The sequence below is a fragment of the Pelobates fuscus genome, chromosome 1 (genome assembly GCF_036172605.1).
Source record: "Pelobates fuscus isolate aPelFus1 chromosome 1, aPelFus1.pri, whole genome shotgun sequence".
NCBI lineage: Eukaryota > Metazoa > Chordata > Amphibia > Anura > Pelobatidae > Pelobates > Pelobates fuscus.
In genome coordinates, this window is record NC_086317.1 from 325,797,517 (window position 1) to 325,816,145 (window position 18,629).

The 18,629-nt window shown below is 39.6% G+C and overlaps 1 protein-coding gene across 3 annotated transcripts in view; it reads right to left on the reverse strand.

Moving 5' to 3' along the window:
* Positions 1-18,629, reverse strand: part of ARHGEF7 (Rho guanine nucleotide exchange factor 7) — a 149,030-nt gene that overhangs the window by 57,203 nt on the left and 73,198 nt on the right. For all 3 annotated transcript variants that reach the window (XM_063459854.1, XM_063459861.1, XM_063459868.1), the window contains 2 exons: positions 1,626-1,720; positions 127-222 (listed from right to left, as the gene is read on the reverse strand). In XM_063459854.1, the coding sequence (XP_063315924.1) occupies positions 127-222; positions 1,626-1,720 (191 nt within the window). The remainder of the gene's footprint in view (positions 1-126; positions 223-1,625; positions 1,721-18,629) is intronic.

Here is an 18,629-nt window from a genome sequence, read left to right on the forward strand (position 1 = left end):
CATCAAATTTATCTTGGTGGCTGGAGAATGTTCCTTCAATGAATGATGTGAGAATTAATGAGCTTAGCATGCCCACACCAAAATTCATGCAGAAAACTCATTACACAGAGACAAAAATCAACTTACTTAGTGCATTCTTCTAGTGATTGAACCAATATCTGTTGGAATGAATATATCTCTTCAAGGTTCCCAATTAAATAGGAGGTGTTTGTGGGACTCAGTCTAAAAACAAAAAGAAAAAAGGAAAGTAAATTGTTAGTATATTTTGGGCTAGAAGTGTAAATAAATAGTTAAGCTATGATGTATATTTCAATCACAAATCAACACCACCATTGACAATCTGAAAAGATAAGGCATGTAAAGGAACAAATACATGTCCCACAATAACTGTTGAGCTATGACAAAGCGCAACAAATCCTAGGTGTCAGATCGCTATGGTGACTGGGAATTTTGTCCCGACGTCTGGGACTGGTCAGCCCAATCAGCGGCGAGGATGCTAAAATCTTCCGGCTCTTCGTGCTCTGCTTCCTCGTATTCCCTGCTGTGATGCTGGGTTCCTGGATGTGGCATCACTGGCACTAGCATCACTAAATGGGCGCTGTGGCGAAATTAACATCGCCACTTGTGCCTGGAGAGGACTGCTTGCCAGTCATCTAATGTTTAGACTTCCTTTATCGCAAATTCTGTTTAATTAAGAATTTCTTATCTCTTGCACTGTTAATAGCTTGCTAGATCCTGCAGGAGCCTCCTGTATGAAATTAAAGCTCAATTTACAAAGCAGCAGAAAACATTTTAAAGTAAGTTACATCTGATTGAAAATGAAACCAATTTGTTTTATGCAACCTGTGTCAGTCACAGCCAGGGCTGCATAAACAAAAATAGAAGTGAATTAACTCCTATATGGCAGTGAATTGAGCTGTGAAACTTCAGAGGCATTATCTATATACGCTAAAACGGCTTCATTAAGCTAAAGTTGTTTTGGAGTCTACAGTGTCACTTTAAATTAAAATTGATAATATTGTGTGAGTAAGTAAGTGAACTTAAAATGGCAAAAGTGCAATTAATAATACGTTAATTATATAAGTGCCATTTATAAGCAAGTTTAAACAATGCTATATACAATAATGGGTGGGAAATGGCTCCAGCATATTATTTTTTTTTCTTTAAATCATATTTCAGTACTGTGGACACTGCCATCTTCTCCAAGATAGTTCTCTTCAGTCCCAGGAGCCAGTGTTGAACTCTCAAGTAAGTGCGAGAGAACAACATTGAGGTCTATATAGAATTTTGCAAGACTGCAGGATCCTCCATTGATAGAGCCAATTCCCTGCACTGGTGACGGCTGGAGGGATTTGCACTTATAGAAGGCAACAGCTCCACCCAGTGTCTAGAAGTGTCAAGTGTTGGATACATACAAAAGACAAAAGTAGTCTACTACTACTTTGTCTCAGTATACCTCTTGACTGGGTTAGAATTTCATTGAATATGAGTGACAGTGCCGCTTTAAATAAGAGTCTGCTTGTCATCGTACATAAAGAATGCATTTCTGACACAGTCAGTTTATACAAGCAATGGTATCTAAATGCAGGTAATTGTACCGCACTGCATTGTAATAATTTACTTACTTTTCACTAGTTTGTAAATGCCGGAGGTAATTGGTCAGCATATTCTGGATTTCCTTGGCATACTCATTTTCAGTTTCCAATATATTTTGCAGGACCTGTATTAAGAGGGAAACACAAAAACAAACCAATGTTTTTTTTTTTTTTTTTTAGGTTTTCATTCCCAATTAGCGTCTTAAAGCATTCTCCACCACATTAGAAAGAAATAAAACAATATAAAGATAAAATAGCTTACACATATATTTAAAGGATCACTATAGGGTCAGGAACACAAACATGTATTCCTGACCCTATAGTGTTAAAACCACCATCTAGCCCCCCTGGGCCCCTCATGCCTCCATAGATATAGCAAAATCTTACTGATTCAAGCCTGAAGCTGTAGATCTGCATGCTGTTTGCCTCAAAAAAAAAAATCAGTCAGCTGACATTATCAAAAGTGGTAGCCTGATCCAATCACAGTGCTTCTCCATAGGATTGGCTGAGACTGACAAGGAGGCAGATCAGGGGCAGAGCCAGCATGATTCAAACACAGCCCTGGCCAATCAGCATCTTCTCATATAGATTAATTTAATCAATTAATCTCTATGTGGAAAGTTCAGTGTCGTCTGCATGCAGAGGCAGGAGACACTGAATGTTTGGATGCATTTTAGGCAGCCATGACCCAAGAATAGAGATGTCGCGAACATAAAATTTTCCGTTCGCGAACGGCGAACGCGAACTTCCGCAAATGTTCGCGAACGGGCGAACCGCCATAGACTTGGGCAGGCGAATTTTAAAACCCACAGGGACTCTTTCTGGCCACAATAGTGATGGAAAAGTTGTTTCAAGGGGACTAACACCTGGACTGTGGCATGCCGGAGGGGGATCCATGGCAAAACTCCCATGGAAAATTACACAGTTGATGCAGAGTCTGGTTTTAATCCATAAAGGGCATAAATCACCTAACATTCCTAAATTGTTTGGAATAACGTGCTTTAAAACATCAGGTATGATGATGTATCGATCAGGTAGTGTAAGGGTTACGCCCGCTTCACAGTGACAGACCAAACTCCCCGTTTAACGCAACGCAAACAACCGCAAACAGTCCATTTGCACAACCGCAAACTCCCCATTTGCACAAGGTTGGATACCAAGCAGCCATGTCCCGTTCCTTGTCCTCACTGATGTCATTGAAGGTCTCTTCCTCCACCCAGCCACGTACAACACCAAGGGTCCCCGAAAGGTGACAACAAGCCCCCTGTATTTTTTATTTTTTTTAAATGTACACTACTGTTACACCAGATATGAGTTGCACTGGTGTGACACTGTGCCCTGGCAGGCCCTGAAACGCACACGTGTGAAGGAAACTGACTGCTATTATAGTACATTCAAAGTTTTTTTGTTTGTTTTTTTAAATGCAAGCTATTGTGACACCAGATATGAGTGGTGGCACTGGGCAAGTGGGCACAGTATACACTGTGAGCCTGACACACACGCAGGCAACTGCAATTAGATTACAAAAAAAAAAACAGACTGATGTTCTAGCCCTAAAAGGGGCTTTTTGGGGTGCTGTCCTTACAGCAGAGATCAGAGGAGTCCTTCAGGACTGTAGTGGACACTGAATACACTAGCCTAGCTATCGATTTCCCTATTAAATCAGCAGCAGTTACACTGTCCCTCCTCTCACTAAGAATGCAGCTTCCGGGGGGCGGGGAGTAGCTGTCATGGAGGAAAGACGCACTTCGTGTGAGCTCCCTCAATATCTCACTTTAAGCAGCTATCAACAAGCGAATTTCACCCCAGAAGGGGATGACCCAGCAATGTTGCTCCTACCTGACCGACCCGACATGCTTAATAGCGGTCAGCAACTCGACATAGTCTTACTTACCTCTGCGTGGCAAGTGTAGCCTGGTGCTCACCGGGCGGGAGAGGCGGCCGATCTCCCGATCCTGGGATGCCCGGAGCAGCTACTTCCCAGCAGGAGCTCCGTTACACCCCCCCCCCTCCCCCCAACTCGGACCGGTGGGGGTTATCCCAGTCCACCCCTGAGAGGCTGTCTGGAGCTAATGGATGCACAGAGCACAGCCGCCCAGGCTGACATACTCATCTGCGACTCTCCCAATATGGCGGCAGCCGCATGTCCTCCTGGTACCAGCAAAGCATGGCAGGATATTGAGTCTAAGCTGGACAGACTCTTTATTCAATTTTGGAAGCAAATAACAAGCAGGAAGCCCCAACAAGCTGCACCACAGCTAAGCGAAGCAGTTAAAATTAAAATCCACGAACGCAAAAGGCGTCGAAGACGGGACCGGAGGCACAAACAGAAATGCAGAGCCTGCCCCACGTCAAGCACTCGCCTCCACCTTAAGCCACCACAATCCCACACCGGACGTGAAGCACCACCGGGACAGATCCGACCACCCGACAAAACAAGTTTCCACCACCTCAAGCCACGAACCCGGCACTCAACCAGAGACTTGCCTTTGTTGTTCCAGGTATCAGGGACTCCCAGGGTTTGCACCTGGCGCCCAGAAGGGATCGGATGAGCACAAGCAGTAAACAGCAGCCTGCCAAGCATGTCCCACTATAGCCTCCACACCATGCCTTTGATCACATGAACTGCTCTCTGCACATTAACTAATCGTAGAGTAGCAAGCGTTTAAACATGTCATTATTTCACCTCCTAAAGAGTTTATTGTCGTAATTCCTTACATGCCTTTACCTTAACCGTTCATGTATTATGTTATTCATTAGTCTCATCTCATGGGGCGACTCACACTTGATTTATAACTAGTGGTGGAGCTGCTGATACAAATACACAGTTGATAACGTGCAAGCTACACCCTAAACATGACAGCCATCTTTCACAACAATGTACTGCTATATACTCATACCCTCAGTGCAACTAGCCATGATATACGCACGTTCAGCCTAGCATGCTCAAATATAACACACTTCTGTCTAAAAAAAAAGAATGCAGCTTCCGAATAAATCTAAAATGGATGCTGTCCAGGAGGTGAGAGGGTCTGCTGCTGATTGGCTGGAATGTGTCTGCTGACTGTGAGGTACAGGGTCAAAGTTTACTCAATGAAGACGAATAGGGGGCGGACCGAACATCACATATGTTCGCCAGGAACTATTCGCCAGCGAACCGTTCGGGACATCTCTACCCAGGAAGGATCTCTAACAGCCATCTGAGGAGTGGCCAGTGATGTTATCACTAGGCTGTAATGTAAACACTGCATTTTCTCTGAAAAGGCAGTGTTTACAGCAAAAAGCCTGAAAGTAATGATTATACACACCAGAACAAATTCAATAAGCTGTAGTTGTTCTGGTGACTATAGTGTCCCTTTAATATGTAGGCCAAAGTTCTGATTGTGAATGGTGCAATGGAGGTTTATTTATAAAAACTATGCTGTACAAAATCAAAGATTGTAGTTGCAAACACTAAGAATTAAACAAAGCTTACTCATGTTAATTGTATTCTTTTAAATTGTTGTCAATTAAAAAGGTCAGCAGAAATGCAAGCAACGTTGTTCTTAATATATTGCTAGTGAGAATTACATTTTTAACAAGTGCCCTATCACACTGTATGATATAAAACACTGTGCAAATTACAAAAGTACAAACAAAACAAAAATGTGCAGTACGTACATTTTCTTTTAACTATACTTTACCACATTTTAACACAATAAAATATTGTTAAAATAAAAAATGTTTATTGTAAAAGTTAAATACTGTGCCCATCATTCAAACTATTTTGGTCTTATCCAAGTTATTGGAGCAAGCACCAAATTCATCTATGGGTTATCAGTATTGCGACTTACACAATATATGTAGCGTTGCATAGAACAAAACTATATCCACCTACTTTAAAGAGTATAAATGGCGAACATAACAGATGTTCTGGTATTGCCCTGGCAAGAGTTTCTTAGTTGAATGTATCAGCATACGCTTTTAGCAAAAAAAAATTGTTCAAATTGGGCAAAAATAATACATCTATTGTGCGTAAAAACCCAAGGGCAGAGTATAGAATATTTGAAAGAGTCCGAACCTCAACATCTGAGGAATGACTTAAAGGTAGGCAGACAATGTAATACAGCAGCAGGAAATGCTAGCAGAATGCTTGGTTGTAGAGGGAGATTGGCACTAGAAAGAGGGCTCATGGCTCATGCCATTGTACAGAACACTGGTGAGACCTCACTTGGAGTATTGTGCACAGTACTGGAGACCATATCTCCAAAAGGATATTGATACTTTGGAGAGAGTTTAGAGAAGGGCTACAAAATTGGTTCATTGATTGCAGGTTAAAACCTACCAGGAAAGGTTAAAGGATCGAAGAAAAACGAGACAGGGGGTATATGATAGAAACATTTAAATATATAAAGGTAATCAACACAATAAAGGTGTGCATTTTTTTAAAAGAAGAAAAACTACAACAAGAAGAAGAGGACACAGTCTTAAATTAGAGGGGCAAATGTTTAATAATAATACCAGGAAGTATTACTTTAATGAGAGGGTAGTAGATGCATGGAATAGTCTTCTAGCTAAAGTGGTCGAAGTTAACACAGTGAGGGAGTTTAAGCATGCGGGGGATAGGCATAAGGCTATCCTAGCTATAAGATAAGGCCAGAGACTAATTAAAAGTATTTCGAAAATTGTGCAGACTAGATGGGCCGAATGGCTCTTCTCTGCCGTCACATTCTATGTTTCTATTGTAGGAAAACTTCCCGGTCACTGCAAACATCAATAGAGAAACAAAGAAGAAAAAAAAATGTCATCTCCATTATGCTTTGACTAGGAGTAACTCCAGACTGTAATGATCTTTAGAAAGAAACACGCAGGACACTTGGAGATGTTACACAAATTAAAGAGGGTGCAAATACATGTTTTCGTGTTGTGCTCCAATTTGTAGCTTGATTCTGCACTAACTGGTGGCGTAACATCAAATACTGAAGGGAAGCACTGATGCTTTATTCTGTGAGTACACTAAAGACTGTTCATTTCCCCTGAATGTGTCCATTCATCCCCATCTACACTGAAGGGAATAGAGACATTTTTATGTTACTTTTTTTTTTTTTTTTTTTTTTTTGGAGTTCATTCACTACTGAGAACATCATTGTTGACCTCACTAGTAATATTGGCTCTATTCTATCATGTCTATGTGATACTGAAAGGTTACAAAGCAATCTGTTCAGCACAGTACAGTGGACACACTAAATGTTTTAAATGCAGAGAATAGGGATATGTTTAAAGGAACAGATAGAACACAGTTTAAATAAAATAAAGAGAAAACTTGAGGTATGAAGTGATAGAGAGGTTTAGCTGCATGTGTAAATAAATATCTGGGCAACACCTGCATATCACAACTTCTTATTGTAAAATCTGACCATAGTGCGATGAACCACAGCCATTATTTATTTTGTACAGACACTCATTTTTTTAAGTACACTGCATACTACCACCACCATACAAGTCAGCTTTACGAACTAAAAATTAACCACAAAACTGAAGATATTTCTATGTAAGGAAGAATGGTGAGGGCAAGGAAAAAAAAAAACATCTCGGTTTGGATATAGATATTTAACAGACCAGTTTTCCGGTAAGGAGAATGCATCCAATAAAAGACATACAGAGATTATTCTAAAATAGTCCTTTTCAGAGCATGAACTCTGATTTCCTCAAAACGCAATGAAGAATCACAAGGCATAAGGAGAAAGCTTTCCAGCATGGTTACAAACAGAAAAAAAAATGTTTTCAATGTTTGAAGTATACAGGTACATAAAGTGCAGATCGTGGCCTAGGGTAGAATTACACACTAGATTAAACAGCCTACATGCCAAGTATGCAATATTCTCTACGCATTTCATTGCAGAGGATAACCAAGACCCTCTCATGTAGGACCTCAGTGATTATTTCCAGTAGGTAGACACTGTTTTACATGTTTCCCCAAAATATTCCAGGCAAAAAATAGGTACATATATTCTTTAAATTCCTGGATGCATTCATGAACAACAAACAAAGGGCATTTTGGAATTCTGACTAACACAGAGAGATTAAAGATCAATGCAGAGATAACAGAAAGGCAGAGATTTGTAATATCTGGCATTTGAAGGCACTTATTGTACTGGTGATTTATGTTTTTTCTGTATAGAGAGTAAATATAATCTAAGAGTAAATAGTGTTTCTAAAATGTTACATATATTCTATAATTACTTTTTTTCAATCCAGAAATGATCAAATATTATAGTCCCTTACTGTGCACCCTAATCAAAAAAACACATGGCACAACAAAGCAGAGACTATCATTCCCTTACTCATGGTCCCTAATTAGATCCCAGGTTTTCAAAAGATGCAGTCAAAGCACATGTATGCAGTGTAACCAGAAGACAAGGAGAAAATATCATGTAAAGTAAAGTGATTATGGAAAAGGATGTGTTATATATATATATATGCAAAATCACAGTGTACCTCAAGTGAGACAATTAAATTACCAGACGTCACCTCTTGTCCACCTTTCTTCACCCACAAGCCCTTGGATGGAGTTAAATTACTCTGACTGCTCCCAGAGGACCCCATAACTCTACAAACAATTTTTCCCCTTGCATCTCCATCCCTCTATTGCAGTGAAAAATGTGCAGAAGACAAACACAGAGCTCTGCTGTTGAAGCACTGGATCAGCAGTCCACCCCACAGTCTGCTGTGAATGGTAATAAAGAGACATCCTACAAGACAAACTAGGGGGGAGGCTTTTCTCAACAGACATTTTATTAACAAACAACAAAGCAAAGCTCTAAGGCAAATAAGTACTGAAGAAAGAAAAATACATGTATTGAAACTACTGGTGATTTTCTTACACTACGGTATTAAAAGAACAAAAAAAGAGAGAATTTGAACACAAGAGTCAACAGTAGACTCTTAAATCAATTTTAGCTAACTTATGTGGGTTTGAAGTAGCCCCTGCAGTCTCACTGCTCAATTCTTCGCATTTAGGAATCAAATCACACTTTATATTGCCTTAGCCACATCTCCCGAAGCTTTTAGTCACACACTTCTACATTTTTTTAGCTTACCTTATTGCATAATGCTTAAAAGGAACAATACAATGTCAGGAATACAAACATGTATTCTTGACACTATAGTACAGGACCCATCATTTGGGTCCCCAGACCCACTCACTCACTGTGTAGTTTAACAGTGATTTTACTCACACCTTTTTTCAGCTGGCCCCAACTCCTTGGCGGAGATCGTGAATCTTGATAATCTCAGCCAATCCAATGCTTTCCCATAGGAAAGCATTGGGAGGTTATTGCACAATGCCATGCTGAGCCAATCAGCATTTCCTCATAGAGATGCATTGAATCAATGCATCTTCATGGTGATTGTTAAGCGCCTCCATGCAGTGTGTACAGCAATGACACAGAAAGCACCTCTAGTGGCCATCTGAGTGACTGCCACTAGAGGTGTAACTAGCCAGCAATGTAAACACTGCCTTTTCTATTAAACTATAAACATTAGAACCACTACATTAAACTTTAAAACTTATAGATTAAAATAACCCAATTACTAGATACTATTTTGGTTTTATTTCATGTATTTAGTGCAGAGTTATATATGTGTTTAATTTGCTTTTCTATAACACTGTATTATCACAGGATAATCTTAATGTGACTCTTTTAAGACTTTCTCCTTTTATTCTTTTTTTTTCTCCCCCTTTAAGATTGTTTTCCCCATTTCTGATCTATTTCTCTTTAAAGGGAAACTATAGGCACCCAGACCACTTCAGCTCATTGAAGTGGTTTGGGTGCAGTGTCCCAGGTCCCATAACTATTGCGCATAACAATTATTGCAGTTTTTATTCAGATGATGATTAACTCCATTACTAGGGGCTACCAGCCACTAGAGGGACTTCCGTGTCATTAGGCGTCTTTTGGTTGCTTAACGCTAGACCTCCTCACACTATGCATGAGGACATCCGGTGTCATGTAAACCCCATAGGAAAGCATTATAGGAAAGCCCATACTAAAGAGGGGGAAGGAAGTACCCATGCGAGCGCGGAATGCACATTTGGTGACCCCAGCAGGCGGACGTCAAGTGAGGAGCGGAGACGGAGCCTGAAGCAGCGCTGTGAGGGGGTTTGCAATAAAGGGAGGCACTATAGGGAGGTATATAAAAAAAAAAACTGTTTTCCTGGCACATGAGCTTTACTTTAAGCCAAAAAACAGGGGCTACTTTGTCTTATGTATTTTTTCTACACAGTCTTTACAAAGCATGTGGGAGCTTGCCTTAAGCTCCACTCTTTTGACACAATGGTCAAGTTTAGGAAAAATAAAGAGAAATGAATCAGAAATTAAGAAAATAAGAACATTTTCTCTAAACAGAAGAGGAAACAATAGGAAAAAGATATGTTTGAGGTGACAGAGACACTTTAAAGGATCGATCTAGAATTCATAGGTTAGAGCACATGTGCAGCAATTGTCGCTCTGCATTAATCGGCATCTCCTCATAGAAATTAATTGATTCAATAGGTCTCTATGGGAGAGTTTGGCGTCACCATTTAGGTTAGTTTGTAAATAATCTTTCCCTGAATCTCTGCTGTCTATTTTAGAGGTAAAACTGCAAAATTAATTGTTAACATGGGAGTCACATAAGAGGTTTTATTGGCTACAACTTAATGTTCTGGTAAGTATAGTCTGCACCAACAGGATTTTTGCTCTAAACACTGCCTTTTCAGAGAAAAGGTAGTGTTTACATTAAAGCCTAGGGAAACCTCCACCGGCCACTCATCAGATGGTTACTAGAGTTGCTTCCTGAGGCAGTGCTGCACAGTAGGCAGCACTGATGCTCAGTGCCTCCACGCTCTGCATGGAGAAGCTGAAATATCCACATAGAGATACACTGATTCAATGCATCTCTATGAGGAGATGCTGATTGGCCAGGCAAGCATTTGGCCCTGCCCCTACTCCTTGACGATGTCAGCCAATCCTATAGGAAAGCGTTGGATTGGCTAAGATCATCAATAATGATGATGATGTCTGCCAAAGAGGCAAGTAGAGGGCAGCACTGGCAAACCAGCACAGCATTGGAAAGAAGGTATGTTTATCCCTTTCTAAGGGAGCTCGGGGGTGGGGGGCATCATCTTATAAAAGCTATATTGGGATTTGGGATACTGTGCTGGTAACAATTTGAGTTTTATTTAGCTTTACTGCTAAACAATGCATTTCATCCCACTAACGGATTGGCAGGCTTACACACAACTCCTTCATATGCCAATGACAAGTATGACAATAAAACACAAAAATTAAAATGAATGAAAAAATAAATCACCATCACCATTCTGGACTCAAGTCTTTACTTTGTATTGTTGAATTATTGCACAACGAGCACTGTGACGTTTAACAACTCTTACTTTTAATATGCTACGTATAAACATGGACAGAAAATTGTGAAATATGTATGTATATTCCTCCAACTACAAGAGTCATTCATTCAGCCACAGAGCTTCAAAAGGTTTATTATTAAACAGATCAAAGTCTCAGCCCAGGGCATTGCACTAATCAAGTGCTTCTTAATTCATCATGGTTTGCATCTTGGCACTCTAGCTTTTGTATAAAGCTGAAGAATGGTTGCTTTTTGCAGGAAATATAAAAAAAATAAATTAAAGGACTCTGCCAACAGTCACCATTGACTGTAACTTAAAGAATGAGCTGTGTGATTAACAAAAGATCACCTCACAGTCCAAGCTTAAAGGACGGCCTTATTAGTATAATTTATACTATTGTATAACATATTCCCTGGTGTTTCACAATCATAGCATGGGAGATAACGGACTTTAGTAGGAATGATTTCTCTACAATAAGATCAATAAAAATTTAGAATTCTCAACCTAAAAAAAATTGTCTCAAATTATATAAATAGTTAATAAATAAAAACAAGGCCTGGATGCTTTTTGCAAAAACAGAATGTTCAAGGATATAATTAATGTGAACAGCTTGTTGATCCAAGGAGAAATCTGATTGCCGTTATGGAGTCAAGGAGGATTCTTCCTTCTTTTGTATCAACAGCATAAAAGAATGGGCTTTAAGGTTGAACTTGAAGAGCTTTTGTTCTTTTTTCAAGCTAGATTACGGTGTAACTAAGCAGTTGACATGAAAAATATTAGCATAGACCAGATGTGAAGAAGTCTTTTACCTCATCCTTGCATTTTAATAATAAAAAGCTTGATTGGAGAGTGCGCACACATAGAGCATGTTTGTTACAGATGACCATCATGCTACAAACTACAACATGATGCAAACATAAGCCTAAAACATGAAATTTGACCTGTTTTATGGAGATTTTGTGTTCATTGTCCAAGTCAAAATAACATCAGTCACAATTACTTAGTCAAATGAAGAATGAGAACCATACATTTTTACAAAATGGTTTTGCTATACAAAGAATAATGCCATAACTGCAGTGTGATATCCAGGAATGAACAGATATACTGTATGCTGCAAACAGCAGACAATAGAAGAATAAAGCTGAATTTTTCTTCCCACCACTTGGTGGAAGCACATACCTCGTAAAAAATTTACAATGCCACAGCATAATTATAGCAGGTGAAAGAAAATTAATGCAATACAGGAGTGCATGCACATTGCACTAATATTTGCAAAGTAGAACCCACTGATCTATTAGCTGGTCTCACAAAGCGGTCTTGTTCCCTGGATAACCATACTCTGCAATCTATCCCAATTTTATTAATAAACACATTAAAGGACCACTATAGGCACACAGACCACTTCAGCTCAATTTAGTGGTCTGGGTGCCAGGTCCCTCTAGTTTTAACCCTGCAGCTGAAAGCATAGCAGTTTCAGAGAAACCGCTTTGTTTCACTGAGGGTAAATCGGGCCAGAGGCGCTTCTGCGATTCTCACTGACGCTGGACGCCTATAGGAAAGCATTGAGTAATGCTTTCCTATGGGAGGTTTGAATGCATGCGTGGCTCTTGCCGCGCGTGCGCATGCAGGTCTGACGTCGGCAGGAGGAGGAGAGTTCCCCAGCGCCGAAGGGGGCCCGGTGCTGGAGAGAGGTAAGTGGCTGAAGGGGTTTTAACCCCTTAAGCCCAGCGGGAGGGGGGAACCTAATGACCCTATAGTGCCAGAAAAACGAGTTTGTTTTCCTGGCACTATAGTGGTCCTTTAACTATTTAGAGCTTCTGCCTTTCTAACATATTAGGACAAACTATGTGGGATGTTTCCAATAATCTCTCCGCATTCACTAGTCTAAAAAACCTTAACATTCAAAGAATAGAGTTCATTTAAATCTATACCGAGTGCAAATGTTGCCAATATACAATGCATGCTCTACTGGTATATAGAAGGCACTACAGTAAGCAATGCAAATGACAGAGGTTGCCATGATCAATCCCTGGAGACTAGTGCACATGTGGAAGTCAAATATTATATATATATATATATAAAGAGAGAAGAAAAAAAAGGAAGAGACACAAAGTTCCGACAATTGTTTGAAGTAATAAAGGGACTCTTAAAATAGAAACCCTGGTGAAACTTAAGCAGCCTACTAAATCATGTGTATATTGCATTTTTCTTTTTCAGAACGTACAAGATTTACTAAGCATGTCTCACATTCAGGATTATGAAAACAAAACAGTTCAAAATAGTAGGGAATTGTAAGTGGATGCCATCAGGCCACAACAGGCTGGGCAGGGTCAAAGTTGGATTTCACCGATGCCACAGTACTACACTGTGTGATGCCACAGTCTATACACAAAATTAATTATGGAAAAAAACACACAAAGAATGATTAACAGAGACTTGCAGATACAAGATAAACAATTTGACACTAAGTGTTTTTTATTTTTTTTGCTTAAATGACAGCTCTGATGATTGTAAACCAGGATGTGGATACACAAGTTTCCTTAAGGAGATAATTATCTCTGTGCATGTATGCAGCAGCAGATACTGTTAGCACAGCATGAATAATGGGACATGGTCCTTCCTATAAAGAAGAGGAAACAGATGGCTGTTAAACCATTATAAATTCTCTGCCACTAAACCAAGAAATTAAGTTTGTTTTCAGTCACTCATGGAGCTCTCCAAGCACATATATATTAGTGATCGACAGATATGTATTTGTTTAGAGCCGAAACCGATACCGATAACTTGAGAACTTTCAGGCCGTTAGCCGATAACTTAACGATATTCTGTACATTTACCATTTTGAAAAAAAAACTTTCTAAAGGTAAATGCACAAAATATAAATGCCACATGTAGTGGATGCAGTGTGTTTAAACAGGGGAGCGGTGTGTATTTGTGTAGTGTGCGTATAGTGAATGCAGTGTGTGGTGTGTGTATAGTGTGTGTGGTGTGTGTATAGTGTGTGTGGTGTGCGTTGTGCGTGTGTGGTGTGCGTATAGTGTGTGTGGTGTGCGCGTATAGTGTGTGTGGTGTGCGTGTGTGCGTATAGTGTGTGTGTGCGGTGTGCATGTGTGCGTATAGTGTGTGTGGTGTGCGTGTGTGGTGTGCGTGTGTGTATAGTGAATGCAGTGTGTGGTGTGTACAGTGAATGCAGTGTGTGTAGTGTGTGTGTACAGTGAATGCAGTGTGTGTAGTGTGTGTGTGTACAGTGAATGCAGTGTGTGTGTGTACAGTGAATGCAGTGTGTAGTGGGTGTGTGTACAGTGAATGCAGTGTGTGTAGTGTGTGTGTGTACAGTGAATGCAGTGTGTAGTGTGTGTGTGTGTACAGTGAATGCAGTGTGTGTAGTGTGTGTGTACAGTGAATGCAGTGTGTGTATATACAGTGAATGCAGTGTTTGTGTAGTATGTGTATATAATGAATGCAGAGTGTGTTTGTGTAGTATGTGTATATAATGAATGCAGAGTGTGTGTTTGTGTAGTGTGTTTATAGTGAATGCAGAGTGTGTATGTTTGTGTAGTGTGTTTATAGTGAATGCAGAGTGTGTATGTGTTTGTGTAGTATGTGTATAGTGAGTGAATGCAGTGTGTGTGTAGTGTGTGTATATAATGAACGCAGAGTGTGTGTATATAATGAACGCAGAGTGTGTGTATATAATGAATGCAGAGTGTGTGTGTGTTTGTGTAGTGTGTGTATATAATGAATGCAGAGTGTATAGTGAATGCAGTGTATTTGTGTAGTGTGTGTATATAATGCAGAGTGTATGTGTGTGTGTTTCAGTAGGTATGTAATTTGTGTAAAATGAAGGGGGGGCATTTTTTATTTAATTTTTTTTTTTTTATAATTACAAAATTTAGTCTCCCCCTTCCTGCTTCTTACTTGGCCTTGGAGGGGGATATGGCATTCCCTGGTGGTCCGGTGGCATGGACTGTGCAGTGGGGGGGGGGGGGCCCAGCAACCTCTTACTTACCTTCCCAGGAGCTCCCTTCAGCTCCGCTGTAACTCTCGCGGCCAGCGTGCCGCGCTGAACATAGTCATGGCAACCCGTTAAAGCAAATCATCAGCATGAGATTGGTTACTGGTTTGCTTATTGAGGCTTGGTAGTGCTTGTAAAAAGAGAAAGCCCCAAAAAGGGGGCTAGTGTGTCCAGAGAACTTCTAACAGGGGGGTAACCCTTAAAAATTGAAGAACAAGGACCAATGTGATCCAGGGACATGAAGTCTGAAGAACATACAAAATAGTCCTCTAAGTATTGCAAGTAAATATATATAATCGATTAAAAACACATTTTATTGTAGAACATAAGGAACAGAATAAAAATAAAAAGTAACAAACTAATCAATCCACATCTAGATCCCTAAGGAGAGCTAATAAGCTAAGCAGGGGGGATATGGGATAGCAGGTTATCAAGGGTGCTAAATAGCAAATGCTGATAGGTGGACAACCTGTAATGAAAGACTTGACCAATTGATAGAAGTGTTTAAAGGTATCTATCCCATACCTTGTAGCTAGTTTGTAACGTTAAGTTAAAGATGCCCAAGCGGATTAAGCCTGTGTGTCCTTAAATGCTTGTGTTGAAGGTCTGACAGATTATGTATTTCAGCTTTCTCCAAAGGTATAAACACTGTAGCCCCTGGTACTAAACAAATGTATCTTAGCTTGACAAATAGTTACAAAAATGACTATCTATAGGAAATCGAATCACAGTTAACATACTGCAACATGCAGACCACCAATTGATGCACGGAAATCTACATAGACAGCTCAGCACAATAATCAGTAGTGAACACGCTATCTCTCAAATCACTAGCTAAAAGTAGATCCGCAATATTTCGGCGGTATTTGCAAAATACCTAGATAATTAACTCTTGCTTGAAATACCCTAAAATACCCCCATTATAGAGAAAAGTAACTATTGGTATGCTAAATCTATCCTCAACACCATACCTCCAAAGAAAATGTTAAACAAAACAAGTGCCGTGAGAATAAAATAAAAAATGAAGAGAAATGAAGCCTAACGCGCGTTTCGGCGCTAGTAAAGCGCCTTCATCAAAGGTAATAACCGGGTACTGACCTGTGCAGCTATTTGAATGATGGAATGAGCTATCATGGGTCAGTCAGGTATAGTGGGAGTGTGGGTCTCCTCGCGTCAAAATCGAAGACAGCATGATCCCCTGGAGTCTGGTTCGTTCTCCTTCCGCATGTAACAACGCCCCTCAGGCATGTCAATAGACGGACCCAGTTTCCGGATCATGGAGGATATGTCCCCTTAATACCACCTATCACCAACGCGGCACGCTTTTTAATACGCCTCCACTGATCATAAAATTATGCCGTTGCATACAATTAAATGAGTAATCCTGAAATGGCTTAAGTGTCAATGCCTAAATAATGACGATCTTCCCATAGATCGCCAAAGTGGCATCCAAATTAAACTAATGCCATTTGCCCATACTGTAGACAATTGTGATACATTTCTATTGTCCCCAGATGGATATAAAGTTTAAAAACTCTGTAAATTTGTACATAGCGACAATAGAGACAGATAAAGCAGATGATACCCTTAAAGTTAGTAGTGCTTGAGTCCTGTCTTACTGCATACATCTCCTAATGTACATAGGAGCCATTGTATCCCATATTCTCGGTTCTACCTAAAGTATAGGGGTGAAAGGATTATCTGTAACTATACCATTTACTCCTGCATCACCGGCTAATAGTTAAGAACAGATGGGGCAGTGGTGCCCATAATATAACAAGATGGTATGAAAAGAAAATATATACAGATATACAAATTATATAACCATGCCATAATTGCCTGTGGTCCAGATAGCTTGTATCTAATTCTGTGAATGAAGCCAGCACACTCTTCTTAATAATGAACTTATGTACCGTATATACTCGAGTATGAGACGAGTTTTTCAGCACATTTTTTTGTGTAACTTACCTTCACAGCAACTCCTGTCAGCTCCCTCTGCAAGTCTCGCGAGAGCCGCGGGGTCAGAGCGTTGCCACGGGTTACCGTGGCAATGCTCCGCGCGGCCGCGAGACTTACAGAGGGAGCCGACCGAAGGAGAGAGAAGGGAGCTGACAGGAGCTGCTGTGAAGGTAAGGTACAGCCATCCACTGGACTACCAGGGAATGAGAGCCCCCCTCCGTGGCCAGCTAACAAGCAGGGAGGGGGGGACGAAAAAAATTAAAATGTAAATAAAATTAAATTAAAGAAATATTAATATTAAAAAAATAATATATTAATAATAATTCAAAAAATTATATTAAAATAATAATAATTAAAAAAAATAATAACAAAAATGCCCACCCCCCACCAAGGCTCTGCATCACACACACACACACACACACACACAGTAAATATATATTCAATTAATATAATTTTTTTGGGATATAATTTTATTTAGAAATTTACTAGTAGCTGCTGCATTTCCCACCCTAGTCTTATACTCGAGTCAATACATTTTCTCATTTTTGGGGGGTAAAATTAGGGGTCTCGTCTTATATTCGGGTCGACTTATACTCGAGTATAAATCGACCCGAATATAAGCCGAGGCCCCTAATTTTACCCCCAAAAACTGGGAAAATTGACTCGAGTATAAGCCTAGGGTGGGAAATGCAGCAGCTACTGGTAAATTTCTAAATAAAATTAGATCCCAATAAAATTACATTGAGTGTATATAATGAATGCAGAGTGTGTGTGTGTGTGTGTGTGTGTGTGTGTAGTGTAGTGTATATAATGAATGCAGTGTGTGTATACACATATATACATACACACATATACATATATATATATATATATATATATATATAAATAAATAAACTGGGGGATGGCATTATTATTTTAATATTGTTAATACTTTTTTATTATTATTATTTTAACCCCTTCAGGACAGAGTCAATAGTACACGTTCTGATCAAAACAAAACTTTAACAAAAACTGGAATTTGCGCTATATGTCTGTTCAACCGTAATTCACCTCTTTCATATTAAATGCACCCACACTTATTATATATCATTTTGTTCAGGAGAAAAAGAGCTTTCATTTCATATCAAATATTTATATATGAAACATAATTTATTATGAATGAAATAAAAAAAACTGTGAGAAATTACATTTTTTTTTTAAAAAATTGTAGTTCCGCCTTACATTTTAGCTGTAAATGTCATAATACTGTTAGGTTTTACTGCAAAAAAAAATAAATTGTAATCAGCGATGTCTCATGAGTACAACAGTACCCCCCATTAACAGGTTTTATGGTGTTTTGGAAAGTTACAGGGTTAAATATAGAACGTTCCATTTTCAAATTGAAATTTGCCAGATTAGTAATGATACCTTTGAGACGGTGTGGTAGCCCAGCAATGAGAATTACCCCCATAATGGCATCCCATTTGAAAAAGTAGACAAGCCAAGGAATTGAAAGTGGGGTATGTTTAGTCTTTTTTAGTAGCCACTTAGTCACAAACACTGGCCAAAGTTAGCAAAAAAATAATATTTGGCCAGTGTTTGTGACTAAGTGGCTACTAAGAAAGACTGGACATACCCCACTTTCAATACCTCGGGTTGTCAACTTTTGCAAATGGTATGCCATCATGGGGGT